General features: G+C 37.6%; 1 protein-coding gene and 2 pseudogenes across 4 annotated transcripts; 1 reads left to right on the top strand and 2 right to left on the bottom strand.

The window, feature by feature from the left end:
- Window positions 1-3,898: 3,898 nt before the first annotated feature.
- LOC147551128 (vesicle-fusing ATPase-like) lies at window positions 3,899-15,759 on the bottom strand. 3 transcript variants are annotated; one of them, XM_086667720.1, is made up of 11 exons: window positions 14,928-15,759; window positions 14,614-14,745; window positions 14,476-14,536; window positions 11,563-11,681; window positions 11,360-11,447; window positions 8,380-8,502; window positions 8,226-8,291; window positions 4,884-7,601; window positions 4,741-4,792; window positions 4,322-4,581; window positions 3,899-4,257 (listed from the first exon to the last, which is right to left on the bottom strand). In XM_086667720.1, the coding sequence occupies exons 1-8, from the start codon at window positions 15,548-15,550 to the stop codon at window positions 7,461-7,463; spliced, it is 1,353 nt and encodes a 450-aa protein (XP_086523846.1). In that variant the 5' UTR covers window positions 15,551-15,759; the 3' UTR covers window positions 3,899-4,257; window positions 4,322-4,581; window positions 4,741-4,792; window positions 4,884-7,460. The 3 variants fall into 3 exon arrangements, with proteins under 3 accessions (XP_086523846.1, XP_086523847.1, XP_086523845.1); XM_086667721.1 differs by having other exon boundaries at window positions 4,322-4,640; window positions 4,888-7,601; XM_086667719.1 differs by having other exon boundaries at window positions 4,888-7,601.
- LOC147551129 (kinesin-like protein KIN-5B pseudogene) lies at window positions 11,957-14,256 on the top strand (annotated as a pseudogene).
- A 3,958-nt stretch (window positions 15,760-19,717) lies between the features above and the next one.
- On the bottom strand, window positions 19,718-24,354 carry LOC147551127 (acylamino-acid-releasing enzyme-like; annotated as a pseudogene). Its single transcript, XR_015237035.1, has 13 exons — window positions 24,179-24,354; window positions 23,763-24,072; window positions 23,426-23,652; window positions 23,000-23,340; window positions 22,359-22,483; window positions 22,192-22,277; window positions 21,756-21,933; window positions 21,363-21,408; window positions 21,098-21,250; window positions 20,663-20,863; window positions 20,227-20,295; window positions 20,052-20,128; window positions 19,718-19,959 (listed from the first exon to the last, which is right to left on the bottom strand). The product of XR_015237035.1 is annotated as an acylamino-acid-releasing enzyme-like (transcript).
- Window positions 24,355-27,208: the final 2,854 nt, after the last annotated feature.

The raw sequence follows: 27,208 nt of genomic DNA, 5'->3' as shown, positions 1-27,208 counted from the left end.
CTAAAGTTAACTGACGGTGTTAACAAAGGGGGTCATATTTGAATTTATAGAAAAAAGGGGTCACAAAGTAGGGGGCCAAATAGGAATTAACTCTATTTTTTTTATGAAATAAACTAGCATTGAACCAAAAAAACAAAGTCATACAAGATACTCTAATTTAACGAAGCAATAAAAGGAGGTATTACATTCCACATTTGTCTCTGACCATTGCGTCTACCCCATTTCACAAAAGCGTCCGCCTGGACGTTGCATTCCCTCGTAGCATAGGTGAAAATGATGTTTGAGAACTGATCTTTCAGGACCAAAGATTGTTTCAGGATTTTTTTGGATTGCCAGTGTAGTCCGTCACTGTTGCCGTTGAGATACTGGATCTAAGTTAGATTGTCGCTCTCTATGTGCACGTGAGAAATGCGCAATTGAGTGGCCCATAATATGCTGAAGTGAATCGTCATGCTTTTGCATTCTTTCGCATTTTGGCATCGCACTGTGTCAGCTGTCGCTATGATGAAGTTTGATTCGTCATCGTGAATAATGCATCCAATACCAGCTAGTTCAGTGAGTTTGGAGAAGGAAGCGTCAATATTCAACTTAAGGAATGGTGTCGATGGAGGTCTCCATTTTTGTTTCTTTAGTTTTTCCCTGCATTTGTTAGTGGTAATAGACTCAATTTTGAGTGGAGTAGTCGAGGAATTGTTTATCCGGACGATCGTCTGGATATGAGTTTTTTCTTATTCGAAAAGCAGTTTTCGCACCTGGTTTTTCAAATGAACCATAGTATTTTGGCATATAAAGTGGTTGTGTTCTCGTCTAAGTTTTCCATTGTTCAATCCACAGATTAATCGTGTTTAGTTGTTTCGTTCTTACCTGAAAGTGGAACCAAATTGCTCTCGCATAGGTACAATGTAACATCAAATGGTCCAAGGTTTCAATATCATTATAATTGATGCAAGAGTAAGAGTTTCAATAAACTTACCAATTTTGTCCTTAACTGGTAGACTGTTAATGCAATATTTCTATAAAAATAACTTAATTCGAGGAATCGTGTTCATATTTCATATGAAGAACCAGTCGTTTTGGTCATGCATCGCTTCTGAGCTTCCTGTTCGAAGAAAATTATACATTGATTTAATAGAGAAAGTACCAAATTTTGTTAGAGTCCACGTTGGTTTGTCTGCCTGGTCTGCCTGCAGTTTTACATAGGCATTAATACATAGATACCACATGATAGGCCCGATATGCCGAATTACTATTGATCTAAAACCCGATAAAATTAAATACAAACAAAATGAAATGTCTGCATTACATAGTAGATGCACTGGCCAACTGGAATATACATAAATTCCACGTACATAAAGGACTTTAAGATCTTTTAGTTGCTCAAAATTGAAATGACCAGTCGCATAAAGTTCAAATGTTTAAAAGAATTTGCGATGATTTCTATTTGCGAACAAGTTTATGATTGGAATCTCATAAAGGGAGAAGCAAAGACTATGAAATGAAACAAAGGAACTCTTGAGGTTTACGAACCTTTCTGATGATTCAACAATGACTTTCATTCTATCTGTTGGAGTAGTGGTTGTGTGAGCAGTAGGACCTTCATTTTTGCAACAAAAAATGTCAAGTGATAAGAACTTAAGGAGTTCATAATTATGTGGGTTGGGATATTAATCTCATGTTTATTTAGCTCAAGTTTTAGTACTCCTAAATGTCATTTTTGCAACAAAACAATGTAAGTGATAAGAACTTAAGGAGTTGGTTTTACGATAAAAACAAAATTCTTTCTCGCTAGAAACTACTTTTACAGAGAAAACCACTTTAGATCTACACTTTCCTCCGGCAAAGGGTTGTCTCTTCGCCGGAATCTCTTTTCCTTCCCTCTACTAGTGTATTATTTTCGGGTATGAACTTGGTTCTCATCGGTTTTTGTTGTAAATGTAATTGTTGGATCAGAAAACCAATTCCTCTCTCTTTAATCTAGGTGTTTCCGGAATTTGGACCTTAGGGTTTTCTTTTTTTATATGATGGATTCGATCCAGAATCAAGAAATTGAAGAAGAAAATGATAAAACCTTACTAAATCAACACCCAAATCACCAAAAAAAAAAATGTTTGTCAAATGGAGATGCTGGTGGTAACATATGCAACAACATCGAATAGGGCTTCAATCAAAGATCGAGTTGAAGGTCGACGAATCAGGGCAAGATCCTAATACATATATGTACGTATAATAACTCATGACCTTTAGGGTCCTCTCATTTGTGATTTTTAGGATCCTTAGCTTGTGACCTTTATGGTCTTTTTATTTTAATTTTTGCAATCTTGTACCTATTTTCATTCATGTTGTCTTTACTTTGAGATTCATGTTGTAATTTTCATTAGTAAATCCATGTAGTACTCAAAGGAGTCAAAAACATCAAAACCATGTAGTTGTCGAATTGAAATCTTTCTACGAATAAAATTCTGGTTTATCTCAAAAAAAAAAAAAAAAAACTTAAGAATTTCCTAGTTATGTGGGTTCAGATATTAATCTCATGTTTATTTAGCTCAAGTTTTTAGTATTCCGAAATGTTATTCCGACCAAGACAAAGACTGAATATAAATGAGGGAGTATAGAAGATACAAGTTGGAGAAATTATGAGTTCAATTTTGTTGTATAGTTTTTGTCGAGATTTCAGTTTACCTGTGGAGGAACATCTGGGCATCACAAGACAGGAAAAAATAGGATATAAACACATTAATATCACAAAGAAGAATAAAATATAGTTACGCGAGACATTTATATTCATTACTCAATTATATACTAGTTCCTAAAAGCTTCCTTGTTATCAGTCAATCCGTCATCTCTGTGATATTGTTTTCGGAGGAATTTAATTCAATCTGTCATCTATGTTGTCACTAAAAGTTTCTTCCGATCACAAGTTATGAGCCTGAGAATACACAGGTAAGCAACTTGCGAGTGAATCCATCACCTCCACCTCCAGAACAGTAGACAAAGCGGAAGGGAAAGCGGCACTTCAAGGTGTCATGTGGGCTAAGAATCATGGAGCTACTAAGGTCCTTTTGGAAGGAGACTCAACTGATGTCTACAACTTTTTGAATGGAATACAAAGCTCGATCCACTGGACAGCTATCAATGTGCTAAAGGAAATCAAGAAACTAGTCTCCTCTCGTTTTTGTTTGTCAATAGAAAGTTCAATAGCAAAGCTAACACTCTTGCTACTAAATCTAGGAAAGCTAGTACTAACTCCTTCACTTGTATTCCTAACTGCATTTTCTCTCATCATTACATCCATGTTACTGATCTTAATTATAATCGATAGATATTATGTGTTAAAAAAAGAATTATATAGTTCCTGAGAAATAAAACACTTATCCAGAATAGCCATAATATGTTCATCAATGACCTCAATACTAAAGTGCTCTGAGTCTTATGATTGTCTCGCCATATTGTCATCGCTTTTGATTGTTAACTTTTCTAACACCAAAAACCTAAACAAAACCCAGGAGAAGCTGATTAAAGCCAAAAATAATTCGGCAAGTTATGATAACTTAAGTAGAGTTGTGTATTACCCACATACACTTATATCCGTCATAGTCCGTGCAACACATGGAAAGGGAAGACCTGTTAAATGTGTAGTTGGTAGATGGTTGTTTCAGGACCATCCCTTACATAGTTAGTTAACTTAGGAGGAAGATTATATGGTATAGCTCTGAGTAGGTGATGGGACAAAAACAAATTTGGTGCCAAGAAGGTGAAATCAACTTTGCTGTTTTAGTAGAAGATAAAATCAACAGAACTGATTTGGGTGGGAGTCATTTGGTTAACAAAACTGTTTTCAGTTTGAAGCTTGTGGTGGGTAGACATGCAATTAGTTCATTTGGATTTTGCAATAACAGTAGGATTGTCAATACCTTCTTCTGATGTCTATTCATTTATTTAGTATAAGCAATTTGTTGCATATGTGTTGTAGTTTTATGATCTTAAGGTATAAACAATTTGAACGTCTTGGGGAGGAAAGGATCAAATGCTGCTAATTGAAGAACATTCTTTACTTTATCAGGTCTTTTTACACCTTCCTATTTCTCTCTGCTTTCCCCATTCTGTGGCCCTCATCTTCACATCAGCATCATTGTCCCGGAGATCAGCATCAGTGTTTGATGGCAGGATGATGATCTAAGACTCAAACATTTTCAGGCCACATAGTTTTCAAATATCAACTCCCACCCAGGTTCCGTTTCACCAGTTATCACCGAAAGCCTATAGAAAAAAATTCATTGCTCAACAAGATACCGATCTTAAAACATTGAGACTAGGTGTTTACCTTTTTCTGGCCATCAGTTACTCTCTTCTTCGCAGCTCTCCTAATACATATTTTCTCGACCTTGTCTTTCAGAGTTACCAGTTCACCCGAACAATGAGAGGAAACTGTTACTCCTCTGCTACTGCCCTGCAAATCCCCACTAAGGTTGATGCAGCTGAAATTAAGAAGCCCCTTTCATTGTGGATCAGGTTAAGCCCAGCTTTACTCTACCGCCAGAGCTCATGCCATGGTGATTATATAACCTTGCTATTGTTGCATTGCTGATAATAGTGGAGCATAGAATCAAGAACCCGTTTCTAACAAAATAAGTGATATGCCACTAACACCATGATTGAACTATAACTGTGAGCCACAAAGAGATTTTCCTAGGTGTGGTGTTGTGCGAGGATAAGATAAGCTCATGTTTTAGATTAACTTACTCTGCACATTCACTCGTCTTTGTGGATGAACGGATTTGTTCTCATCAAGATACTGCACATTTAAATCCACCATATCAGAGATAGAAGCAAGTAAACGGAAGGACGAATAGAATTCTAGTTACATCAAAATCTGGACAAATAACCAACCCTCGAAATGAAAGTGCATCATATCTTATTTCTCATCCTTGGAGCTAACCTTCACCAACATGTCCTAAAAAGTGCAAGGGAAGTTCAATTAGCATCTCTAAGATATACCCAAACAAATTGCTATACACAACCTTCAATTTCTTATATTTTGAGGTAGTAATACTATTTTATTACTAAACTAATATATTTTATGTGAAATTTGGTCAAAACTCTTTATAATTTTTTTGTTTTGCTGAAAAATGATCATTTTCCAGTCTTTAGCTCCCAGAGTATTTTCATCATTTGCAACTGGTTGCAAGTGGGTTGCAACTGCTTGCAATACTTTGCAAATTCTTTTAGATTTTTAACCAAACAAAGTACAAATATTAGGTGTTATTGATTTTTAACCAAACAAAGTATAACTTGTTTTTTAGTTTAAAGAAACTTAAACTGATATTTTATTGCATTTATTTACATCTAATTTGTTTGTATGCCAATAACCCACTTTTCAAAATACACACTTCTTTAATCCCTTCTCTTCTTGTAACCCTAAATCTGGAAAGAGAAAAAGAATCAATTTTTATCATTTCAACTTCTTCCAATCTTGTCAACATTTGGTAGCCCAAGTGGGTGGATAATGTTCACATAAACTCCAAATCCCTAGAAGTTTCAGTTCAGGAGAGGTGAATTCCATGGTTTAATGAATTCAAGGTTATTAAGGTAATATATAATGTTGTTGAGCTTTAAGGCCATAGTTTAGTTGGACGTTCTTGTAAGAGTTTGAATTAGAAGGTTATCATGTTTACCACATCTTTGATGTGTCCATACAATCGTGTTTATCACATCTTTGATCTCGTAACTAGTTGGCCAAAAATCCAACCTTCAAAATCAACTTCCTTTTTTACCCTTCTCATGTTTATACTTTTTTTTTGTCAAACCCTTGGTCCTAAAGTATTTCAAGGGTTTTGATTTCGGTTATGCGCTCAAATATTTTGAAACTTAATTTCTTCACAAGAACTGGTTATAGACATGACTAAATGAGATGGTTGTGGTGGTGGGTTGTCGGAGGTGGTACAGGGGAAGAAGAAAAAAAGTGATCTTTTTTGATGCAGGTTGGTGATAAGTGGTACAGGGGAAGAAGAAAAAAAGTGATCTTTTTTTATGCAGGTTGGTGATAAGTGGTCAATCGGCCAATTGTCAACAATTCATTCTCCGGTGGTTATGACTTCTTACCAAGACAATCCATTTTGTTCCAACCCAGTATTGGAAGTGTAGAGAAAGAGAGAGAGTGAGACAAGAGAGATTGTCTCTCTCTCTCTCTCTCTCTCTCTCTACAAAATCAGATGTAAGTTATCTTTCTAGTTTTGGTAGTAAGAGGACAGCAGAAATTTGGGTAGCTAAAACTTGACTTGGGTATCTCTGGTTTTCGGAATTGCAGGTGAACTGTTACATATCTTTGGCCTTTTCTTTTGTGATATCTAGTTCTGAGCTTCTCCAGCATAGTATGAACAAAAAAGAAATGGTGGGAGGAAATGGACTTGCATTGCCATGTGTCAGTTTTGCTTCATATTTATGTCTTTTTGGAAATCTGAAAATTCAGTATAAAGAACCTAAGATAGGTTTGTGGGAAAAAGTGGGACTCAATTTATGGTGGATGGACAAGTGTTTTATGTGGATGGTTGAAATTCATATTGCTCCATGGATCAAGCTGTTGGAGAATTCAGTAGGCCTAAGGTGAGAGCTATGTTACAAGCTGGTTCAAAAATGGATCTCACAGTTTGCAGGACTTGGGCCTTTAATGATGGAGCTTTTTTTTTCCTTGAAACTTCAAATGAATATATAGAAGAAGAAAAAAAAAAAAGAAAACTCAATATGTATGTCTCTGATTTCTTGCTTGTTTTATGTTTAGTTAAGAGAGAGACCCTAACAACTGAGTTTAAGTCTTGGGTAAATGGCAGGCACTGGATTACACAAGCAAGAAGATACAAAATTAGGCTAATCCTTAGTTTAGTTAATAATTTGCAACCATTTGGAGGCAAAACTCAGTATGTAAAATGGGCACTAGAAAATGATATTGGGTCAAGCTATTCAAATGATTCTTTCTCCTTCGATACGTCTATTCGTGATAATAATTTGCAACCATTTGGAGGCAATCCTTAGTTTAGTTAATAATTTGCAACCATTTGGAGGCAAAACTCAGTATGTAAAATGGGCACTAGAAAAGGCTCTTGGTTCAAGCTCTTCTAATGATTCTTTCTCCTTCGATACGTCTATTCGTGATACTCTACAAACTATACCAAGGGTAGTCTTTAACTTTTATCTAAATTTGTCCTATGGTTATAGTTGTTGAGTAAGATATAAAAATCAAATCAGCATGTTACAGAGATATCAATAACAAACTCATGAGTTGAAATGTTTCAGGAAATTCTTCATATTAGATCATATGCTCAAGGTAAACTAATGACCTCAATAGTTAGTAAGACTGGTTTTTGAGCTACACTTCGCTACATTTTTCTTGTAGAGTTTGAAGTCATGTAAATGTTTTATGAAGAATTAAGTAAAACGAATTCAAATAGTAAAAGGAAGTGAGTCACTCAGCTGAGGATGTCGCGGAGACAATCAAGGAAGTGAGAAAACTTTATTTTCTCTACGCCTGAGTAGATAGCTTCGGCAGATTCACCTTCCTCTCCTTGAACAGCCATTCCAATTAAGAAGAACAACTTTTTAATTGGAATCTGAACCATGCATTTATTCACAAATAATGAACATAGTTAGGAGTTAATGATGTAGGACAAGGGAAAACGAATCGAAGAGGAAAATAACTTAATCATAAGATAAGTAACACCTAGAGATATATTTACATCACACAAATATAGGTAGCTTCAAAGCTGCTGAAGTTTTTCTCTCTGTCCCCTTAAAAGCAGGAACAGAACCTATATACATAGTCATAACTAGCCCTTGGCATCCAATACTAAATTTACTTCTAGACCTTTGAAATTCTGAGCTAGTAGGACTCTATCGACGTCAGAAAAGATATTAAACACATTAAAGACACTTGACCATCCTAATTAATACTTAGAAACAAGTAAAATTTCCACAAAGACCCATGTGGATTAGGATCACATTATTCAAGGTCCTAAATGGGTCAATTCATCTAGGGCATGCCAAATCAGAATTTGGGCCTTGAAATCCTTTTGACATCTCCCATATGCATGAATAGTTGTTGTCATTTTATCAGTTAACAAGTTATATCAAATCCAAATCATATGCATTTTTCTAACAACTTTAATATTACTGCAGGGAAATGAATTTTGCGTTCTTAACTACTTTATAACTTCATTAGTAATAGGGTCGCTTACATTGTTGATGGCTTCAGCAGCGGCATCAACATCTTCTTCACCAAATACGTTAAGTTGCTGCAAGACCTATAAGAAATGACGAAAGCATCAGTAAAATTAGATTGAAGCGTAAAAGTATCTTTATAGTTAACTACTGATGCTTTACTTAGTTTACCTTTTTCGCATCTAAACTGTTAAGTTTAGGAATGTGGTAAGCCACGGTGAAAGCATCTGAGATTCCAACAGATTGCAGGAATCCCAGTTCACTTGTCGTCCCGATCAACATCATTTTCCTCCCCTGAAACAATCACCAAAACTTAATACAAACTAAAAGCATTCAAGGGTTCAAGTTTTTTTTAGAGGGGGAAGAAAAAGGAACCAGCACAAGGAAACAAAGGGAGTAATACATCATTGCACAGAGATGGATCATAGTGAAAGAAGCAGCCAAAGAGGCATTGAATTTGATAACAATGAGATATTAGTGATTTCTGCTTTGGATTCTGGAAAAGAAGAAATGAAGGCCACTGGAAATAGCTAGGGTTTCTCGCATGATAATCAATCTGATAAGGTATTTGTCTTAATGGAGAACCTGAACATACCCTTACATCCGAAGGAAACGCAGGTAGACGAAGAAGAGGAGGATAACGAAATTTAAGGGAGTCTCGGAGTTTGATAGTTCTGATAATGAGGATGGTCCATAGAAGAGGAAGGAACAAAAAACAACCTGCACGTTATGGAAATCAGTGATGATAAGCCCTTGAATGTCATTCCTCTAGATTCATCTAACATCACACCAGAAAAAAAAAAAGAGAGAGAGATGCGTATGGCGTAACAGATCTCAAGAACAAACCAGGGAGTTTAACAAAAGCCGAGAGAAGGGCCAAGAGGCTAGAGTGGCACATGGAAGATGGACAAATAAACACCAGTAAGAGAACTAAATCGATGTCCAGTTTGGGAGCAGTTGAGTATCCGTGTTTCTAAAACTCCCAACTTGGAATTTCAGGGGACAAATCAAAACCATATGATCAATCTTCCTGAGGTGGAAGGAGTTTCACTTGGTCCAACAACCAGAGAAATCCGGCCATGTGCAGAACTGCAGATTAGATAGATTCATCATCAATTCTGAATGGGATGATCACTTTGATGACATCTCAAATTATCCTTGGCAAAGCTACCTCTGGTTACTGTCCTGTGGTGCTAAATACGGAGGAACCAAATAGGATCAATCCTCCTTTTAGACTTGAAGAAACATGGATGGAAGACGATGAGTTCCTCCCTCTGGTTGACAAATGCTGGAAAGAAGTGATACAGATTATAATAAAGGGGAGAATTTGAGGAGGAAACTTCAGCACTTGAAAGGCAACCTAAAGCAATGGTCGATATCTAAGTTTAAAGCATTCTGTAAGGAATTAGATAAGTTGCAAAAAGACATAAACAATGGGGATTTGGGAAAAAGAATATAGATATCTAAATGATGAGGAATTCCATAGGAGTGCTAATAAGGCAGAGTTAGAAAAGTTACTGAAAATGGAAGAAATCTTGGACAGAAGTCTAGAGTGAAGTGGCTAAAGGCAAGGGTAGGAACTCAAAATACTTCCACAAGATCATCAATGTAGAGCTGAGGCTCAACAAAATTTTGAGCCTGGTGGTGGACCAAACTAAAGTACTACAGATTCAGATCAAGATGTATCTATGAGGTGGTGTGGTGTGCTTCTTATAAGGAACCTGTAGAATGGAGGTCGGGGGTAGATAACATGGACCTTCTTAGAATTATCGTCAAATGTATGCTTCTTATCCTTATTCCACATCCTAACCTCTACTCCAAGATAATAGAATCCAAATGCAAAAAATTTCCATTTGGACAACAGCGAGGAAGAGAAAAAGATCCATTTGGTGTCATGGGATCAATGTTGCCAGCCAACATCAGAAGGTGGTCTTGGAATAAAGAATATTAAAGCCATCAGTGAAGCACTACTGGCAAAATGGATTTGAAGGTTTGATGCTGAGAACAATGCTTTTTTGGAGGAAGATAATAGAAGAAAAGTATAACTTGGAGGCAGGGAACAGACTTAGTAAAACTCTGACCAAAGCATACAGCTGCTCGGTATGGACAGGAATCTACAATCAAAAGCAGAAGCTTAAAGAACTGTTGAAGAGAGAAGTGGTATATCAACTTTGTTTAGGCACGATTGATGGTGCTCCATTGACCCCTTCAAGGAGTCCTGCCCTGATATATTTAACATTGCTATCGAGAAAGATGGATTAGTGTCAGACCATGTGAATCGAAGGAATAACACTGAGTCGAGCATTCATCTTAGACGGAACTTAAATGACTGGGAAGTCGAATATGTGGGATCTATCCTTATGACTATTAACTCCACTCAGATCTCAGATGATGTACACAAGTATAAATGGAATGAAGGGAGGAGGGAATCACAGACTCTCAGTGAGAAACTGTTATTGCAAATTTACTCGAGTCCCAATCGTGCAAGATAGGATCATGCTTCACATTTGGAAAGGAAACATTCCACCCAGTTTGAGCTTTGTGATATGGGCAGCCATCCTAGGTACGCTCCCAACAGAGGACCAATTAATCAAAAGGGGATCCACGAGGCCGAATATACGCAGCTTGGGCAAAAAAGAAACCGAATCTGGTCCTCATTTTTTCATACGCTGCAGCATTACTTTAGCAGCGCGGTATTTCTTTTTATCTATAGCTTCAGTGTAATGGGTTGTCTCCCACAGCTAAAACAAGATGTGTTTGTTTGATGGGGCATTGATGCTCTACCTAAAAAGGGAAGGAAGATATGGATAATAATTCCTCACACCATGGTTTGGGCAGTATAGAAAGAGAGAAACAATGCTGTCTTTAAAGGCAGCAAGGTCAGCTCCGAGAAAATTTTAGAAGATGTAAAATCGTTTCTGTATTTTTGGAATAGGGAGGATAAATGGACGAAGCATTACTCTTATCTTGACTTCATTATCTCTTGGCAGGGGATAATAGAAATAATAGATCGTTAACATTTTGTAAATTGGCCTGCAGAAGCCTATTCTGCCTTAGCCCTTGACAAATTTCTTAGGCAGTTCTATAAATATTACTTCATTATTTCCAATCATTCAAAAAAAAAAAAAATTGTAGACCAGTAATGCAATACCTCTGGAGGATATCGTTTCATCAAGACCAGTAAGGTCTGACATATTGAATTTGAAAACTGTGGTCCAACTGGAACATACTCCACTAGCCTACACATTTAAGATTAAGAGGAACTATTGATTGCAACTTGAAACAAAGATATTGATATAGAGAAGACAATGAATTAAAAAAAGATGCATCGAGACTAAAACTAACGGAACTCACCTTTCAATGTCATCGAGAATAACGATGCTTAGGTCTGACTGGTATGCTTCTTCAAAGACCTTGATAATATACGCACATTTGGAGCTCTCGTTAAGACCAACCATCGTCTCCGCTGATATCTAATCACATGCAAAGGGTAAAAGGTTAGAATAACAACTATATCAGAAAAAACACAAAAGCATCAAATATAGTCGTTAGAGACTCCCAGATTTTAAAAGTCCTATTTCCTGTTCAATCAGGGGGAGTTGCAAAAGAAGAAGCTCTAAAGGAGATCAAAATCAAGGACTTGAAACTTATAAGAAGAAAAAGCTATAATTTCAAGATTCATCAAGAACCAATCCATCTCTTTAAGGTTCTTAAACTCTAAAATACGATTTCAAAAGAAGTAAGAGAAATGCATTTTACGCCTGACCATCAAAGAAAAGTTGGAGTAGGAGTAATACCATCTCCTTCTCCCTTTTTAATGTGTCGTCCTGAAAGACGAAGAACAGATCCAAGACCGCTGGATGCTAATACAAATCGGCAGGACAGAGACCGAGAGGTTAATGTTCAAGTTCTACTTGAGGCAGGCCATTAAGGGATGAGGAGCAAAGACTTAACGTGCCAAAGGTCAACTCATGTAATGAGCAAAAAAAATGAAGTCACTGTTTTGCAAAGTATAGCTAACAAGCAAGTACATAGGGTATTCACCTATGATAAGGTTTTTGGTCTGAAGGCACAACAACGGTCAATATATGAACATGCTATTTCACCGATTGTCGATGAAGTTTTTGAGGGTTTCAACTGCACGGTCTTTGCTAATTGGTAAACGGGCACAGGTAACACATATACAATGGAAGGAGGCATGACAGCAAAGACAGGAGACCTTCCTGTTGAAGCTGGTGTCATTCCAAGGGCAGTACAACAAATATTTGAAACACTAGAAGCACAAAAGGTCGGCTATAGTATGAAAACCTTTTTGGAACTATACAATGAAGAAATAACCGATCTGTCAGCTCCAGAAGATTCTTCCAATACTATGGATGATAAACAGAAAAGAACAATATCTCTGATGGAGGACGGAAAAGGTGGTGTCCTTGTGAGAGGTCTTGAAGAAGAAGTTAACTACAGTGCAAATGAGATTTATAGCCTCTTGGAATGGGGATCAGCTAGAAGACGCACAATCGATACTTTATTAAAGAAGCACAGCAGCCGGTCTTATTCTCTGTTTTCTATAACAATCCATGTTAAAGAAACAACAATGGGAGAAGAGGATCTAATAAACTGTGGAATACTTAATCTTATCGACTTGGCAGGCTCAGAAAATATATGTCGGACAGGTGCAAGAGAGGCACGAGCGAGGAAAGCAGGGGAGATAAACAAGAGCTTGTTTACCCTTGGTCGCTGCATCAATGCACTTGTTGAACATTCTAGTCATATACCTTACAGGATAGTAAACTGACCAGATTGTTAAGAGACTCATTGGGCGGTAAAACAAAAACCTGTGTCATCGACTCATAGCTCCAACTTTTCATTGTTCGGACGAAACCTTGAGTACACTTGACCATGCATACCGAGCTAAAAATATAAACTAGAGGTTTACCAAAAAAATTCGAAAGCTGTACTTCTCAAGGACTTGTACTCGAAAATTGAAAGAATTAAACAAGATGGTAAAGCACCGAGGAAAAATAATGGTGTTCTATTCCACATGAAAGATTGTCCAAGATGAAGCTGAGAAGAAGGCAATGATTGAGAAGATAGAACAGTTGGAGCTCGATCTCGATCTTAAGGGGAAAACAAGCTGATAAATTTCAAGAGCTTTACCTTTCTGAGCAAGAAGATAAACTGGATCTTGAAGGTGAACTTAAGAAATGAAAGATAAATTTGGAAAATACTAACAAAAACATTGCAAGAACTTAAGACAACCACAAGATAGCCGTACCAAAGTTGAAGGATAAGGAATTCATAATTTCTAATTTACTAGAGTCTGAAAACTCGATAATTGAACGGGTAAAGGAGTTACAAGCCAATTTGCAATATGCATCAGATGATATAACAGCTCTCTGTTCGAAAATAGATTGTAAAAATGTGATGGAAACAGCAAACCATGGGTTAGTTCTGTCTTTTGGGTCTCAGCTTGATCAAAGCTTAAAAGGTTTGCACAAGACAATCCTGGGGTCACTTTCCCAACAGCCACAACTAAGATGTACGGAAGAACATGTCAGCTCATTCATTGCTAGTAAATGTGATGAAAACAAGTTGATGGAAATATTGAATCGAGAAAATGAAAGGTGTCTTTTCTTCAGGAGTCATATTCTTGAAGGAGCTAGCTGAAACACTACAAAGAGCCGGATCCTCAAATTTGAAAGATAAAAAAGAGCAAAAGTTTTTAGCTCAAACTATGGCCATAGATAATTTCCTATCAACTACTGTTTTGGAGTCTGGAGAGGTATTAACTTTCAACAGTTCAACACTAATCTTGATGAACAAAAAGAGCTATTAACTTTCTCTTTTCGACAACAAGGGGAGGGACTTCGAAGGAGTTTGGTTCCAACGCAACTAATACCTAGAGCTACTACAGATTTCTTTGAAGTTCTAGTGGGAAAGATGAAGTCATTAAACAGAACAAAAGGAGAAGAAACTGAAGGTGGGAAGAACGAGCAATGTCTTATGGAGTCATCACCAAACAGAATCCCTTTTGCTTCTGTTAACTGATTGAAATGTCGAAGGAACCGGCAAGTTTAAATGTTGTATATTGAAGATGAGGTCAGTTTATCAACTCAGACTGCATCCTAAAACCGCGGTGAAATGTAACAACCTCTCATTGTAGAAAAGATGTACACTTTTGCAGAATATAATTTGCACAGAGATGCACTAATTTTAAAAAAAGAAAAGAGAAAAACACACAGAGAGAGAGAGGGGGAGGGAACTCACCATCTTCGTACAAGCAAAACCGCTATTAATGCTTATTGTAGCTGCCATTGCGGTCTTACCACTGCGAGAGAAAGAGGTTCATAAATTAAAGTACATGTGAATAAGCAAGAGCATGGTAAGCGAGATAACTAGACACACCTGCCACTTGGGCCTTCCAAAAGGCATGTAACAAGAGGACCTCCTCTACTGGCTTTGAGTTGCTTTAAGAACCGGGTAGCTCTTTCATAAACGTGAGAGTGTGGTTCACCACAGTCGAGAATCCCATTGAGTCTACAAAATAATGTGATAATATTATAATACTATGTAACGTCAATGATCTTCACTAGGAACAAGCTTTTGATTCAGACTAACTCAAATAAGAAATACTAGACTTCAACAAAATAAAAGGACTCACTAAATAACTTTATTAGGCACTTATAGTAAATTAGTAATACAACATTTAATTATATTACCGATAGCGCGCCAGGTTCACTCCTTGTTGCACGCATCCTTCGATGGGTAGGCCTCCAGCAAGAGGGGCTACTTGAACAGCGACTCCTTCAGTTGGTGTAGGGGCGACTGCTTGCTGTTGTCTCCTAGCAGCGGGTTGGCGTGGAGCAGGAGGATCTTCAACCCGATAATCTCTGGGCACCCTATTAACGGGAAATTGCCTAGGTTGACTCCGATCGAACTTTACCTTGCCTAAGTCACTTGCTTCTGTGTTGCTAGTAAACTTTGAATGCCAGTATAGATAAAAGGGTCTGGTTCTACATCTTGTCTTCATGGGTTGCAATACGAACCCTGCATCTCTCATCCTAGTCCTGAACCTTCTGAATCTGATCATATCTCCAGCTTCCTCAGGAAACCGTATCTGAAATGCTTCTGTAAATATAATAATGAAATCCATTCCCTCCCATCTCACTGCCCCATGATTAGCAGGATCTGAAATCCACCGAAAGAGCTTTACTGGGATTTTGTCGTTCTGTCTGATTTGATTTAGATTATTTGCATTTTGCGGCGGATTTTGAGGCGGATTTTGAGGCGGATCATCAACCTGGATCGTCAAATTGTGACGATCTTCAAGATCTTCAGCCATTGATGAAGCTCGATCTCCTCTCTCTCACTCTCTCTGGGGTTTACTTCTTGGAACGAAAGAATAGTAAAGAATGAGTTTCTTTTTTTTCTTGAGAAAAGTAACGAATGAGTTGTGACTTGTGAGTAACAAGGGTCGGTTATTTCAACAAAAAAAAAAAAAAAAGAGTAATAAGGGTCGGTTCTTTCTGCTGTGAGGCCATGGATAAGGACAGTCCGAGTGCCCTCCAACTGGGCCTAATATGTAATGTTCAAGCCCAACACATATTAAGCCCAATTTGAGAGACCCCAAACTAGGGGTGGGATTTTGGTCCGCAGCCCGGATCCGTTCACGGACGCCCGGGTCCGTCGGGGTCCGTGGACGCCCGATAACCGGCTCGGACAAAACCCGACGTCCGGGAAGGTTTAAGTGGACGGACGCAGGCACAGCCCTTACGCAGTCCGCCACGTCCGCCCGACCGAAACACCGCCCATTAGTTCGGAAGATAACCCGCCTTTCCGAATATGTTTCGTCCGTTAGATTAACTAGGGTTTAATGTGAGCGGTTAGATTAATACCTAGAGTCACCATATATAAACAAGTATTGAAACATCTGACCTTAAACATCTCATTCTAATTGACTGAACGGCTGAACCCCTCACTCACTCTCTCCTGCCTTTTTTCGTTTTCGTCCTCAGTTCTTCTTATTCTTCTTTGAATCTCTGTTAGTATCTTCTTATTCTTCTTAATCTGTTACTTTTCTTTTATTATTATTTTTTATTTCCATCTTTTTCGATTATTTGATAATCTGGAAAAAAAATTGTTTTTTGTTTACTCTGAATCTGAAAATCAACTTCATCTTCACGAACTCTAATCTTGAACACTTAGACTCTCTCATGATGTAGGTATCCACTGTTTCTCTTCTTCGATTTATTTTTGTTTTTTTCATCTTCTTCTTCGATTTCTTGCCTATGTTCTAATGTTTTTTTTTCATCTTCGTCGTCGATTTCTTGCCTATGTGTTGCTGCAGTGTTGCTCCTTGGCCCTTGCTGCTTCTACTTGATGATGTTGCACTTTATGTTTTCTTGTGTGAAATTATGGATATGAAACAGTATCATTGCGTAATCTTTGTTTTTGTCAAATGGAGATCCAACTTCAGATTTGGATCTTCATCACTTCATTCTTATAGCTTAAAGTGAAGAAGAACTTCTAATAAATGGATCAATTTTTGTTCTTTTTTGGGCTTTATACCCGTTCCCGTCCGACCGATGTCCGGCAAGTCTGGCAAAAAAAAAACGGTTATAGACGGGCTTTTTCACCAAGTAATTTTCGTTTAGTCTGATTGTCCGAGCGGTCAATGGTAGCATGTGTCCGATCTGCCCGGACCAGGACGACGGTTGTCCACGGACTGCCCGTCCGGTCCGATTCCCACCCCTACCCCAGACCACCCTCATCTGTGAGGCGCAAAGAAAAAGGGATGGTCCAAGAGTAAAATAAAAGTGGATGCCTATAGACGCACACATGAGTTGTGGTTAGGGATGGAAAAATGACGCGAGAGCCCGCTGACCTCACATACCCAATCGTCCCTAAAGGGGTTCTAGGGCCTTGTCACAGAATAAACTTTCGCCCCTCGAACTTTCGACAACATGTGGCACATGTAATTAGTTTGATCCCGTACTAGCACAAGTTTAAGCCTTCCACAAACTTAAACCAACCTTTATGAAGGATATGTCCTTGCGGTCTGAAGGATGTCCTTCCGAAGGGGTGTCCTTCGACCAAGATGGCAATGCGTACGATTTGGCTCATAGGATAATGATGACCTTATTTGGAAGATCATTCAGTCTAGTTCAATTAGGAGTCGTAATGCTTAGCTAGAAGTCGGTTACGTCTGTCAGATCACTTCGGTTATCTGCGGCTAACATAGATCGGATCCTGCAACGGGTTACACATAAGAATGGTAACTTGAACAAAGAAAATAGACTAGTGGGAATTGGCATATAGATGGATATGATCCAGTTTGATAGTGCATAAAAGATAAAAAAGAATAGGGCTCGAAAGGGAAGCCCGGAAAAGTGTAAAACTCACTTTTGGACCAACTAGGTCAAACCCCTTTAAGGGATGGCCGGCCAAAAGAAGGTAGTGGGCCGGACAGACTAAGCCCATTAAGGGGCTAGTCTGGCCGACCATACACTAAGAAAAACCCTAATGGGAGTATGGTCCTAATAGGGATTCCCAGTCAGATGGGACTCTGACAAAGCTTATCTTTTCTGTGGGACTTAAGGAATTATTATTTGAGTGAAACTCTACTAAGGGATTGCCTATATAAGGACCAAGTTAGAGAACAGAAAAGGTGCAGAATTTTCTCAGGAAGGAAATTACTCTCTTCACACAATTATTGGAGAAAGAGGATTTCAGAAGAAAAATTCTCATTCTAGTTTTCTAGTCTAGAAGAAGGTGTTCTTCATCTCAACCTTCAAGAAGGTCCCAGCTGACTGAAAGAAGTGAGTTCAAGTTATACATTCGGTGTCTTAAGTAGAGGAGCTACACTTGAAGCTCTTTATCTTTCAAATACTAGTCCGGATTTAGTTTGTGGAAAAGCGAATAAGGTATTCATCTTTCCTTCTAGTTCATAGTTAGTTCATGTATATGATCCTGGATAATCTAGTTTTAAACATATGATGTTTGAGATTCCGCTAACAACACTAGCTAGATGATTAGGGTAGTCTTAGAGACATGTAATTCCCAACAGTGACATCACGAGCCGGTTGCATGAAATTATTTTTGGCTAGACGAATTAGATTCAAACTTGAATACTAGATAGATTTGTTTGAATATGGATTTGAACATGTATATGATTGGGTTGAATGTGATTTAGACGTAATCATGAAGGTTTTGATTGATTTTCAATAGCAAATATCCTTAGAACTTTAGTTTTTTGAAAATAGTTTTCGAAAAACATGTTTTAGGGTTTATGTAGATTGATTATTTTAATCAAAACTGTGTCTTTGCTGATGACGATCATCAAAAACAACAGCTTAGAAGCCAAAAGAAGGAAGAAGATAGGGGTGGTTAGACTTTCTAAATCAAATTTTAGAAACTAACCTAACCAGGGCGGCTAGGACGCATCTGGCGTGACCCATCCCGGGAAAGAGTCCCGGGAGTTTGGGATACCCGGGACTAGCAAATCCTAATCCAAAAAGGACTGGGACTCCTAGTCCTACTCGAACTGGGAGTCCGAGACCCATAGGTCTCGGACATCCCAGTCCCAACCGAACTTGGGAATGTCCGAGACTTCCTGTCTCAAACATCCCAAACGCGTCTTGGACGCATATTGGATCGAGACCAAGGTCCAAGGACGGTGTCCAAACGCATCAAGGATGCGTCTGGAACGACCGAATGCATCTGGAAGCTTCCAGACGCACCTAGGATGCGACTGGTGCATCCAGATTCGTCTAGGACGCGTCTGAAGTAACCAGACGCGTCCAGAGGCGTCTCAAACTTAAATGTCCGAGACGGCCTATGCCATCTGATGCACGAGACGCGTCTTAGGCGCGTCTCCGGTGCACTTAAGCATCTCAGACTTGGAGTCTGAGATGGTCTAGGCACTTGTCCCGTGCCCAAACGCGTCTAGGACGCGTTTTGTGCGTCCCTATGCATCTTGGACTTGGAATCCAAGATGACATATGTTGGTCCCGAACGGCTAGGGACTGAGCGCGTTTGGGACGTGCTATCCCTAGGTCTGGTTTTGACTAGGCTAAGCCGAGACATATCTTGGGTTGACCCGGGACCAGTCAAAGGATTTTGACCAAGTTTGACTTGGATCTTTTTGAGTTTGGCCTTGACTCGAGTGGGAGATTTTCAACCTTTTCTTTCCGGTCTCAAGCATATTTTTTCCGACATTGACCCGTCCGAGGCCCAAACGGAGTTTTTCCTAAAACGATTTTAGAAATCATCTAGGAAGAAACATAACGTGCCATTAGTCCAAATTTTACGAAAATAGATTTTAGAGCCTGTTAGACATAGAGATGTCACAATTTTCTCTGAAAAGGATTCAGGGTTCAAACAAACACAGATGAAACCATAAAACTAGAGTCTATTTATTATTTTAAGGGTCATAATATCAGGATCCCTGAAACTAGATTAGTAGAATGCAGTCAAACTAGCGAGACAATGGAGTCAGAAACCACTATCATGGCCCTAAATGTAGTATTAACATTATTTTAAATATCATAATTACCAATAGAACGACACGAGTTAAGTTCTCCAAGAGAACACTGGAATGAGGACCACCGAGGCAAATAAGCTTCCGAATCACCATTTTTATAGTTTATTCAAGTATTTGAAATGGTCATAACAATTAACATACATGTTCATTTTAAAAACTTCTTGAACCAACCACGGATGTTGAGAAAGCTTTCGAACTCTGATTGTGGCCTGTATGAAAGAAACAATAATGTCAAGAATCTGATCCAACTTAACAACTAATTTTGTTCCAGAAAATAAGCTTATAGAGTATATTAGCGTACCTTTCAATTCCATGGCAATCGTTACGAAAAACAATCACCTTTACTTCAACCCCTTTCTCCTTCAATGCTCGAACATACTACACAAAGTTATACCATGTTATCTATGTAATAATTTCCAGCAATGACTGTCATTTCCGAAGAATTTAGACTTTGAAGGGTAAAAAGAAAATCTTACCTGCAATCCATTAGAGACTGGAACACGAAGATCTTGTGCGCCTAAAAGGAAAAGAGTCGGTGTTTTGACCTGCATTTCAGAGCGTGAACATGAAATTGCCCCAATATGAATTACCTATTCCTTCTAAGGTAGTATTGGATCTACCCGTCTGAGTGACAATTAAAATCTAACAGAGACACATTTGAGGAAAAAGAAAGTTGAAAGTTAACATAGTCATACTTGTATTCCTGTTTAATCTTAGAATAAGTATGACCGAAAATATTATATACTATATAAGTGAGTAAGTGACTGAAACTAAAATATTATCGTGCCCTCCTAAACAAGTTAGTTTCAGTATTTTGTTATGAAATACCATAGAAACCAAAACATGGAAACTCAACTCGAGCTTGTTTTAGGGAAAACCCAACCTCAAACTCCAGTTACAAATATACCATACCTTTGAAAGATGCGAAATTGGAGATTTATTGTAAAGGCCGTGAAGGTCTTCAAGTGTTGGTGCCTCTGTAAAGTGAGCTTTACCCTCACTAGTACCATATGCTTCCACGTAACACCAATCAGGGATATCAGATGTACCAACCATCAATGCAAGGTTACAAACAGGATTCCTCACTGCTGCTACGACAAATCTATCTGGTGCCTACATACAACACGGGTATCTTAGAGCTGTCAAAAGCAAATACAAAAATTACATGGGTGTAATGAAACTATCAGATACAAGAATATACACAAAAGTTGCTAAACTCACTGTTATCATACTCTGTTGGTTTATTTACTCGAGCTTGAGTTAATCATAAAGATAATCTCATATTATAGCATCTTAGCATGATAAAAATGATATATTAATACTTCATAATAAGTAATTAAACTGTACCTGGCCAATCAAGTGGGTCGTCAAAAAGCCACCATGTGAAACTCCAAGAACAGCGCCTTTTGATGGGTCTGCAAGTCCCTTCTCAATGACATAATCCAGAGCTGTGAGTACATCATTAACATTCTGGACATAATAAAAACTGGTGATTACTGTCTGAAAACACGACTTCACTGTGATTTGTTTAAATACCTAAACCAAAAAATATCCACAAACGACAATAAACACCTGTATGTGTATTGATATAAAAGAGTAAAAGTTAAAACACCCCTGGAAGAGATTGCAGTGCTTCCTCCCCAAAACCCAATGAACCTCTGAACAACAAAAAATCAAGTGATTCCAATAACGGTGGAATACTAATTTTGTTTTTTGTCAATCTGTCACTAAAACAGTTGAAATATTGCAGTAATAACACAAACGAATATTGTTAATTTTCGAGAATTCATGGAGTCTGAGATACGGTGAATCCTCCTCCAATGCCGATTACTGTGAAAGCAATTAATAATGCTATCCGGACAAGTTTTTGAGAAGCATGGGAGCAAAATTTATATTCCATTAAACTGATGTTGGATAATGGATATGATGATCAGTATTAAGTAGCTAGCAAAAGTAGATCCAAGTCTAAGTTTGAATGACAAGAAAAAGAATTTATGGGACTCACCTATAATTTACGATGAGCAAGTTGTAACCTAATGAAGATAGGAAAGCCAGAGATTTACTAAAGCTTGCCAATGACACAGAATGTGGTCCGCCATGAAGGATCACGAATAGTGGAAGACATCCACCATTCTTCTGACTTTTGTGAGACACGAATATGGCCTCATAAGGTTTATTAGCTCCTGAAATGAACTCAACAGTCATTGATATCAGTACAACTATACAAACGAACTTAAAACATTACGAAGAAACAGTTCAATTATCATGGGATTAGAAAAATAGGTCAGTTCCTACTAAACTTTTGTGCATAGTCACAAATTCAGAACTTACCCTTTTGACCCCCCTATCCTTTCCCACCCAGACTCTTCAGTATTCACTACTAAAATTCTTTCAGTAGAGATTGAAAAGGTGAATCAATATTTTTGGTATCGAAAGAGTACCTTCTGCAAGGTTTTCGGTGACATTGCTAACGCCTAACAGGGATTGATATAATATTAAACTGGAGAGATGACAGCAAAGATGTAACCTGTCAAAGATAAGAACAAGAGACATGTTTAACAATAGTTCAAGTGCTAGAATTAGAAAGTCAAAAAAAGAAGTTGCTTACCTTCGCAGAGTATCTAGATAGAGGACTAGTAACATCTAACCAACCCCATCCAGCAGTTGCAATTGGCTCATTCGCAATAGGACGACCATACTTGATTTGAGGAGGCTCTGTAGGACTACTGCACACTTTATACATAGAAAGGAAAAGAAATTGGTAAAGTCATACAAAATTCATTCTTTAGTTTTATGGGAGAGTAGTCACTTCAGTGTTTTGATGTTACCAGAAAGAATAATGTTCCCATCTACTACAATGGATAATCCTTCCAGAACTCGCAAATCAAACATAAGTTTTTCTCTGTTCGGCATAAAGACTAAAACCTAGCCCAGGAAATGTGGGATGTGGAAGGAGCTTATGTGGACCTAAATCATGGGTTGGAAGAGCAGTTCAACCAATTGGGTCCACTTTCATGTTAGAAGTTTTTCTTCCTCTGCTCCAAGGACTTAACATCTAGAAACATAGCATTCTTGAATAGGCCGAGGTTTAATAATTTATAGTATTAACACAATAACACCATCTGTCATATTATTCCTTTCTCCAGTAAAACAGATGGGCTTCACATACATTGAGGCGAAACCATGAGTAAAACTATAGTCGCTTACACTGCATATGTCAAAGCAAAGAGGTGAAGTAATAAAATGAACCTGAAGTCCTGAACCGAGGAAAGAATGAACTACTTATATCTTGAGTTAGATTGATGATTGCCGTCGTATCTTCAGTTGTTTCGTCTCTGAAACATAATAAGAAAATGATACAAGGAAAAATATCACAAACTTAAACTCCAGTAACTCACATGGGCTACAGTGAACATGGTCTGTTGTAACAGTACTTTATACCAAGCTTTCTTCCCAGTTTTTGAGAACCACAATCTGATGGCCACCCAACAAAAACCAAGTAGTAATCCAAACCATTCATCTTCGGTGCCCAAACAACTTGTCCTACACTTAAAAACTTCGAGATTCCATCAACGACTTGTATATCTCCACTGTAATCACGAGAAGTTGAAATCATTTTCTTTCTGCATATGTATCTCATTCTTAACAAAATGATTACAGAGAATGAAATTCAACCTGACAGTGTTGACTACAAATAGTGCAGGACGTTTTTTTCCCACATAGGTTTCACCCCATTCTTCTTCCCAATCTCCTTGACCTTTCCAACTACCACTTCCCTTCTCCGTTGAGTTGAACCTCCTTTTTTGTAACCCGAACCATCAAAGACAGGCTTGGACGGTGATGGCTCCTCAGCAACATATGCAATTAAAGTTTCATCGGAGTTCCAGGAGATCCCTTCAAACCTATGAAGTCGAGAAAGCTTCTCAAAGTTATAATGTTGTCCACTTCCCTCTCTAGAAACAGTTAAACATACAAACAGATAAAACATGAAAACAGGTTTATTAGTAAATACCATCCATCTGTATATACTGAGCCATGAACAGATTTAGAAACATGTATTTTCTTCTGCAATTGAGATGGACCCCATATTTCAAATTGGGTTGGACTATCATTTTCCTGATTCCTCACGACGAGCATTTTCAATCCCGATGGTGATGGGACAATTGTTGATACACCCAACATTTCAACAGGAAATGGAGACCATTGAAAGTTTACAGACTCTTTAGTCTCTTTTGAAATATGAGCGGAAAGAATATGCGTTCGCTTTTTGTTTCCTAATATATTTGGTTGGGCAACGGAAAACATTGCACGAGAACTACTTCCTACAGGTAAACAATTACACACAAATATACTCAGATATCAATATATTGCAAAAAAATACATTTTTCGACGAACGAAAGTAAAATTTTATGAAGATAGAGGCCATACCATTGTCAGATGGAAAAACCCATGCCTTGTCGATAATAGACATGGTGGCAAATTCTTGAAGTAGTTTAGACTGAGAAGCAAACTCTTCTTCATCAGTTACCTCTAAACCTTGAGGCACTTCTTTAGAAGATACAGCTCCAATAGCATCCATAGCTAACAATGCCGACGATGTCTGACTATTGATTGAATGTGAAGAACATAATAAAAATTTAAGAACAATAACCAACTACAAACAAACTAGATTTCATATTTAGTTTCAACAGTTATATGAACAAAAGATTCACACTTTCTGAAATCCCAATTAATGATCAAAGATTAACAAGGAGCAATCTAATCAAAACCACGATTAAAATCCCCTCCCTCTTAAACTAATCACAACTCACAAGATTAAAAATAAAATTAACATCATAAGACAAAAATTTCACATATTCATCATCTTAAACAGAGAGTCAACTCATAAGATAGTATTGATGAATAACAAGTTCCAACTCTACTAGGAACATGCATAAAATCAAAATGGGAATTTAACAAAATGAAGTATTACCCAGGAATGGATCTCAAAATCTTATCCTAATCTTATCAGCAAGAAATTCAAATCAATTTCATGTCAATTTTGATTTCTGAATCCACTAAAGACTAACACGAATCGAGAAACAATCAATATGAGAGAGAGAGAGAGACTTATTAGTAGGGTGGAGAAGAGACAGGTCTGATTCTGAGATGAAGAAGAGGAGAAGATGAAGAAGAAAGTAAGAAATTAGTGGTTCTTCTAGCGTAATTTTTTAGTGAGCTAGCATTGGTAGTGGTGATGATAGACGCACTCTTCATAGCCACCTTCGGATTGTGATACCCACCACCTACCCGATACCCGACTGACTTGACCAAAGATGTTCTCTTTTCTCTCTAAATCGAGACCATCCACTTAATTCCACTGATTTAAGGGGTCTGTTTATTTTTCCGAGTTCCGACAAATATTTGAGTCTAATGTGTGCTACGCATAACGTCAAGTTCTCCTATAACGATGATATTCTAGACAACTCGACTAATAAAAATTTAACTGACAAGATATGGAAAGAGAATCAAGTGGTGATGATATACGCACTCGTCATAGGCTCATAGCCACCTTCGGATTGTGATACCCACCACCTACCCGATACCCGACTGACTTGACCAAGATGTTTTATTTTCTCTTTAAATCGAGACCATCCACTTAATTTCAACGACAAAAAAAGACCATCCACCTAATTCCACTTATCTAAGGGGTCTGTTTCTTCTTTCGGGAAAAAAATGTGCCAAATATGCGTTGGGAGTAAAATGTGTGCCAGCATGACGTCAACTTTCTCTTACCATATTTACGATGATATCCTAGACAACCCGGCTAATAAAATTTTAACTGGTTTTTGTAGACAGAAAGAGAAGTAAGATGTTCACTTCAAACAGACGGAACTCTAGTAAACCAAGATGTCTCTAATCTCATATGAAGTGAGGTGGTCATAATGAGTCGGGGTTGCAGACATCTTTTTTCCTTTTTTTTGGATAAAATACCCTTGTACACATAGCCCCCATAGAGAACCAAAAAGATATGATCTCATAGCACACCGGCCGGTTTTGGTAAGAGAATACAGTTTTGCTTGCAAGCAAGCTTTTAATCCAACAGGTCGGTTCCAAAACAATTTATTTGAATTATTATAACATTACTGTTCTTATTTGGAATATAATTTGAAACAAATTAAACATAAAATACAGATTACAATAGAAATAGAAAACATATAAATAACAAGAATCTAGAGTTTCATATATCGATAAATGCATAACAAAGCTCCGATCAACTCCTCAACACCTGTCGGAGGCTACTGATTCAGAAGAAAATAGGTACTTCACTCGAGAAAGAACAGAATCGTGTGTCGGATCATATGGATGATCCTTGGAAGGAATCTCCAAAGTTTCTGGAACGGGTTTATTGTAGCTATCGACAAAGAGTCAAAGAACCTTATCATGTTCGCAACTTGATCGCAAAGGTAAATAGGAGTTGGTCGAATTTCATCATGTCATTTAATAGAACGTTAGAGAAATTAAAAATACAACATATGTTTGCCTAGTGAGGATCTAAAAGGAGCTTATTTTTCTCTTTCGATGTATCCTTTTCCTCCCTAAATAAGTTGTTTGAATTAAACTAGTCCAATAACAGCAAGAAATACACTAAAGAGAAGTTGGGAATATAAAGAACGACTTACATATTGGCTAATCAACACGATAGCAATATCCTCCCTTGTTGTAAAATCTTCAAATGCATCTTCTATCGCATTAACCGTTGTTTCTAAATCAAAATCAAGGACATAAAGAACATTAGGAAATTGAACTTAATTGGTGCTAAACTTATACTTCAGTCTTTTCTATCAATGAAATAGTTTGTAAGTATGTTATTCTCACTTCAACTACAAAAGAACAGACATAAAACATGGGTAGCTTTATCTTTCTGAAATATAGTTGTTAATGTGGAATTGAACTTACATATATGTTCTAAAGATAGACAAAAACCGACATTTAATATCTAATTGAGCTAAAATATACGTTGTGAAGCCTAAGATGAACAAGAAAGTATAACCCATATTTCACTAGCTTATGCCCTCAGACATCTTTTACAGGAAAACGTATTGTAATATATGAAGATTCGCCAAAGCTTGTTACCATACTTGAGTCCACAATTAAGTAATTGATATTTCTCCGCAAGTCAACATTACCCACTCCAGCGAGTAGGAATCTGGTTATAGTATCCTGCGAAAATAAATAACCAGTATTAGAACAATTTACAAGACAAAAAGCTGAAGGCTTTTCAAATTTCAACATGTAAATCTGCATGTTGGTGAACCCCATCTTAAAAGAGTTTTTTTTAACAATACTGAGAACAATTACCAATTTTCAAACGAAAACAATCTTATGGGTGTCTTTTAGTTTTTAAGTTATAAGATTAAGGAAAAGGGTATTCAAACGTTAACAGGGGAATAATGTATAATCACTATGTGCTTTAAG

Source organism: Eschscholzia californica, unplaced genomic scaffold (assembly GCF_041429995.1).
Source record: "Eschscholzia californica isolate CP2 unplaced genomic scaffold, dmEscCali1.0.p SCAF_3, whole genome shotgun sequence".
NCBI classification, from domain to species: domain Eukaryota; kingdom Viridiplantae; phylum Streptophyta; class Magnoliopsida; order Ranunculales; family Papaveraceae; genus Eschscholzia; species Eschscholzia californica.
This window is presented reverse-complemented; position numbering and strand designations above follow the sequence as displayed.

Excerpts from the sequence above, each read along its gene's own strand:
- LOC147551128 (XM_086667720.1), bottom strand. The coding sequence starts at position 15,550 with ATGGCTGAAGATCTTGAAGATCGTCACAATTTGACGATCCAGGTTGAT. Across the intron at positions 14,746-14,927 it reads GTGAACCTGGCGCGCTATCG|ACTCAATGGGATTCTCGACT; the intron begins GTAATATAATTA and ends ATTATTTTGTAG. Across the intron at positions 7,602-8,225 it reads CTGCTGAAGCCATCAACAAT|ATTCCAATTAAAAAGTTGTT; the intron begins GTAAGCGACCCT and ends TGCATGGTTCAG.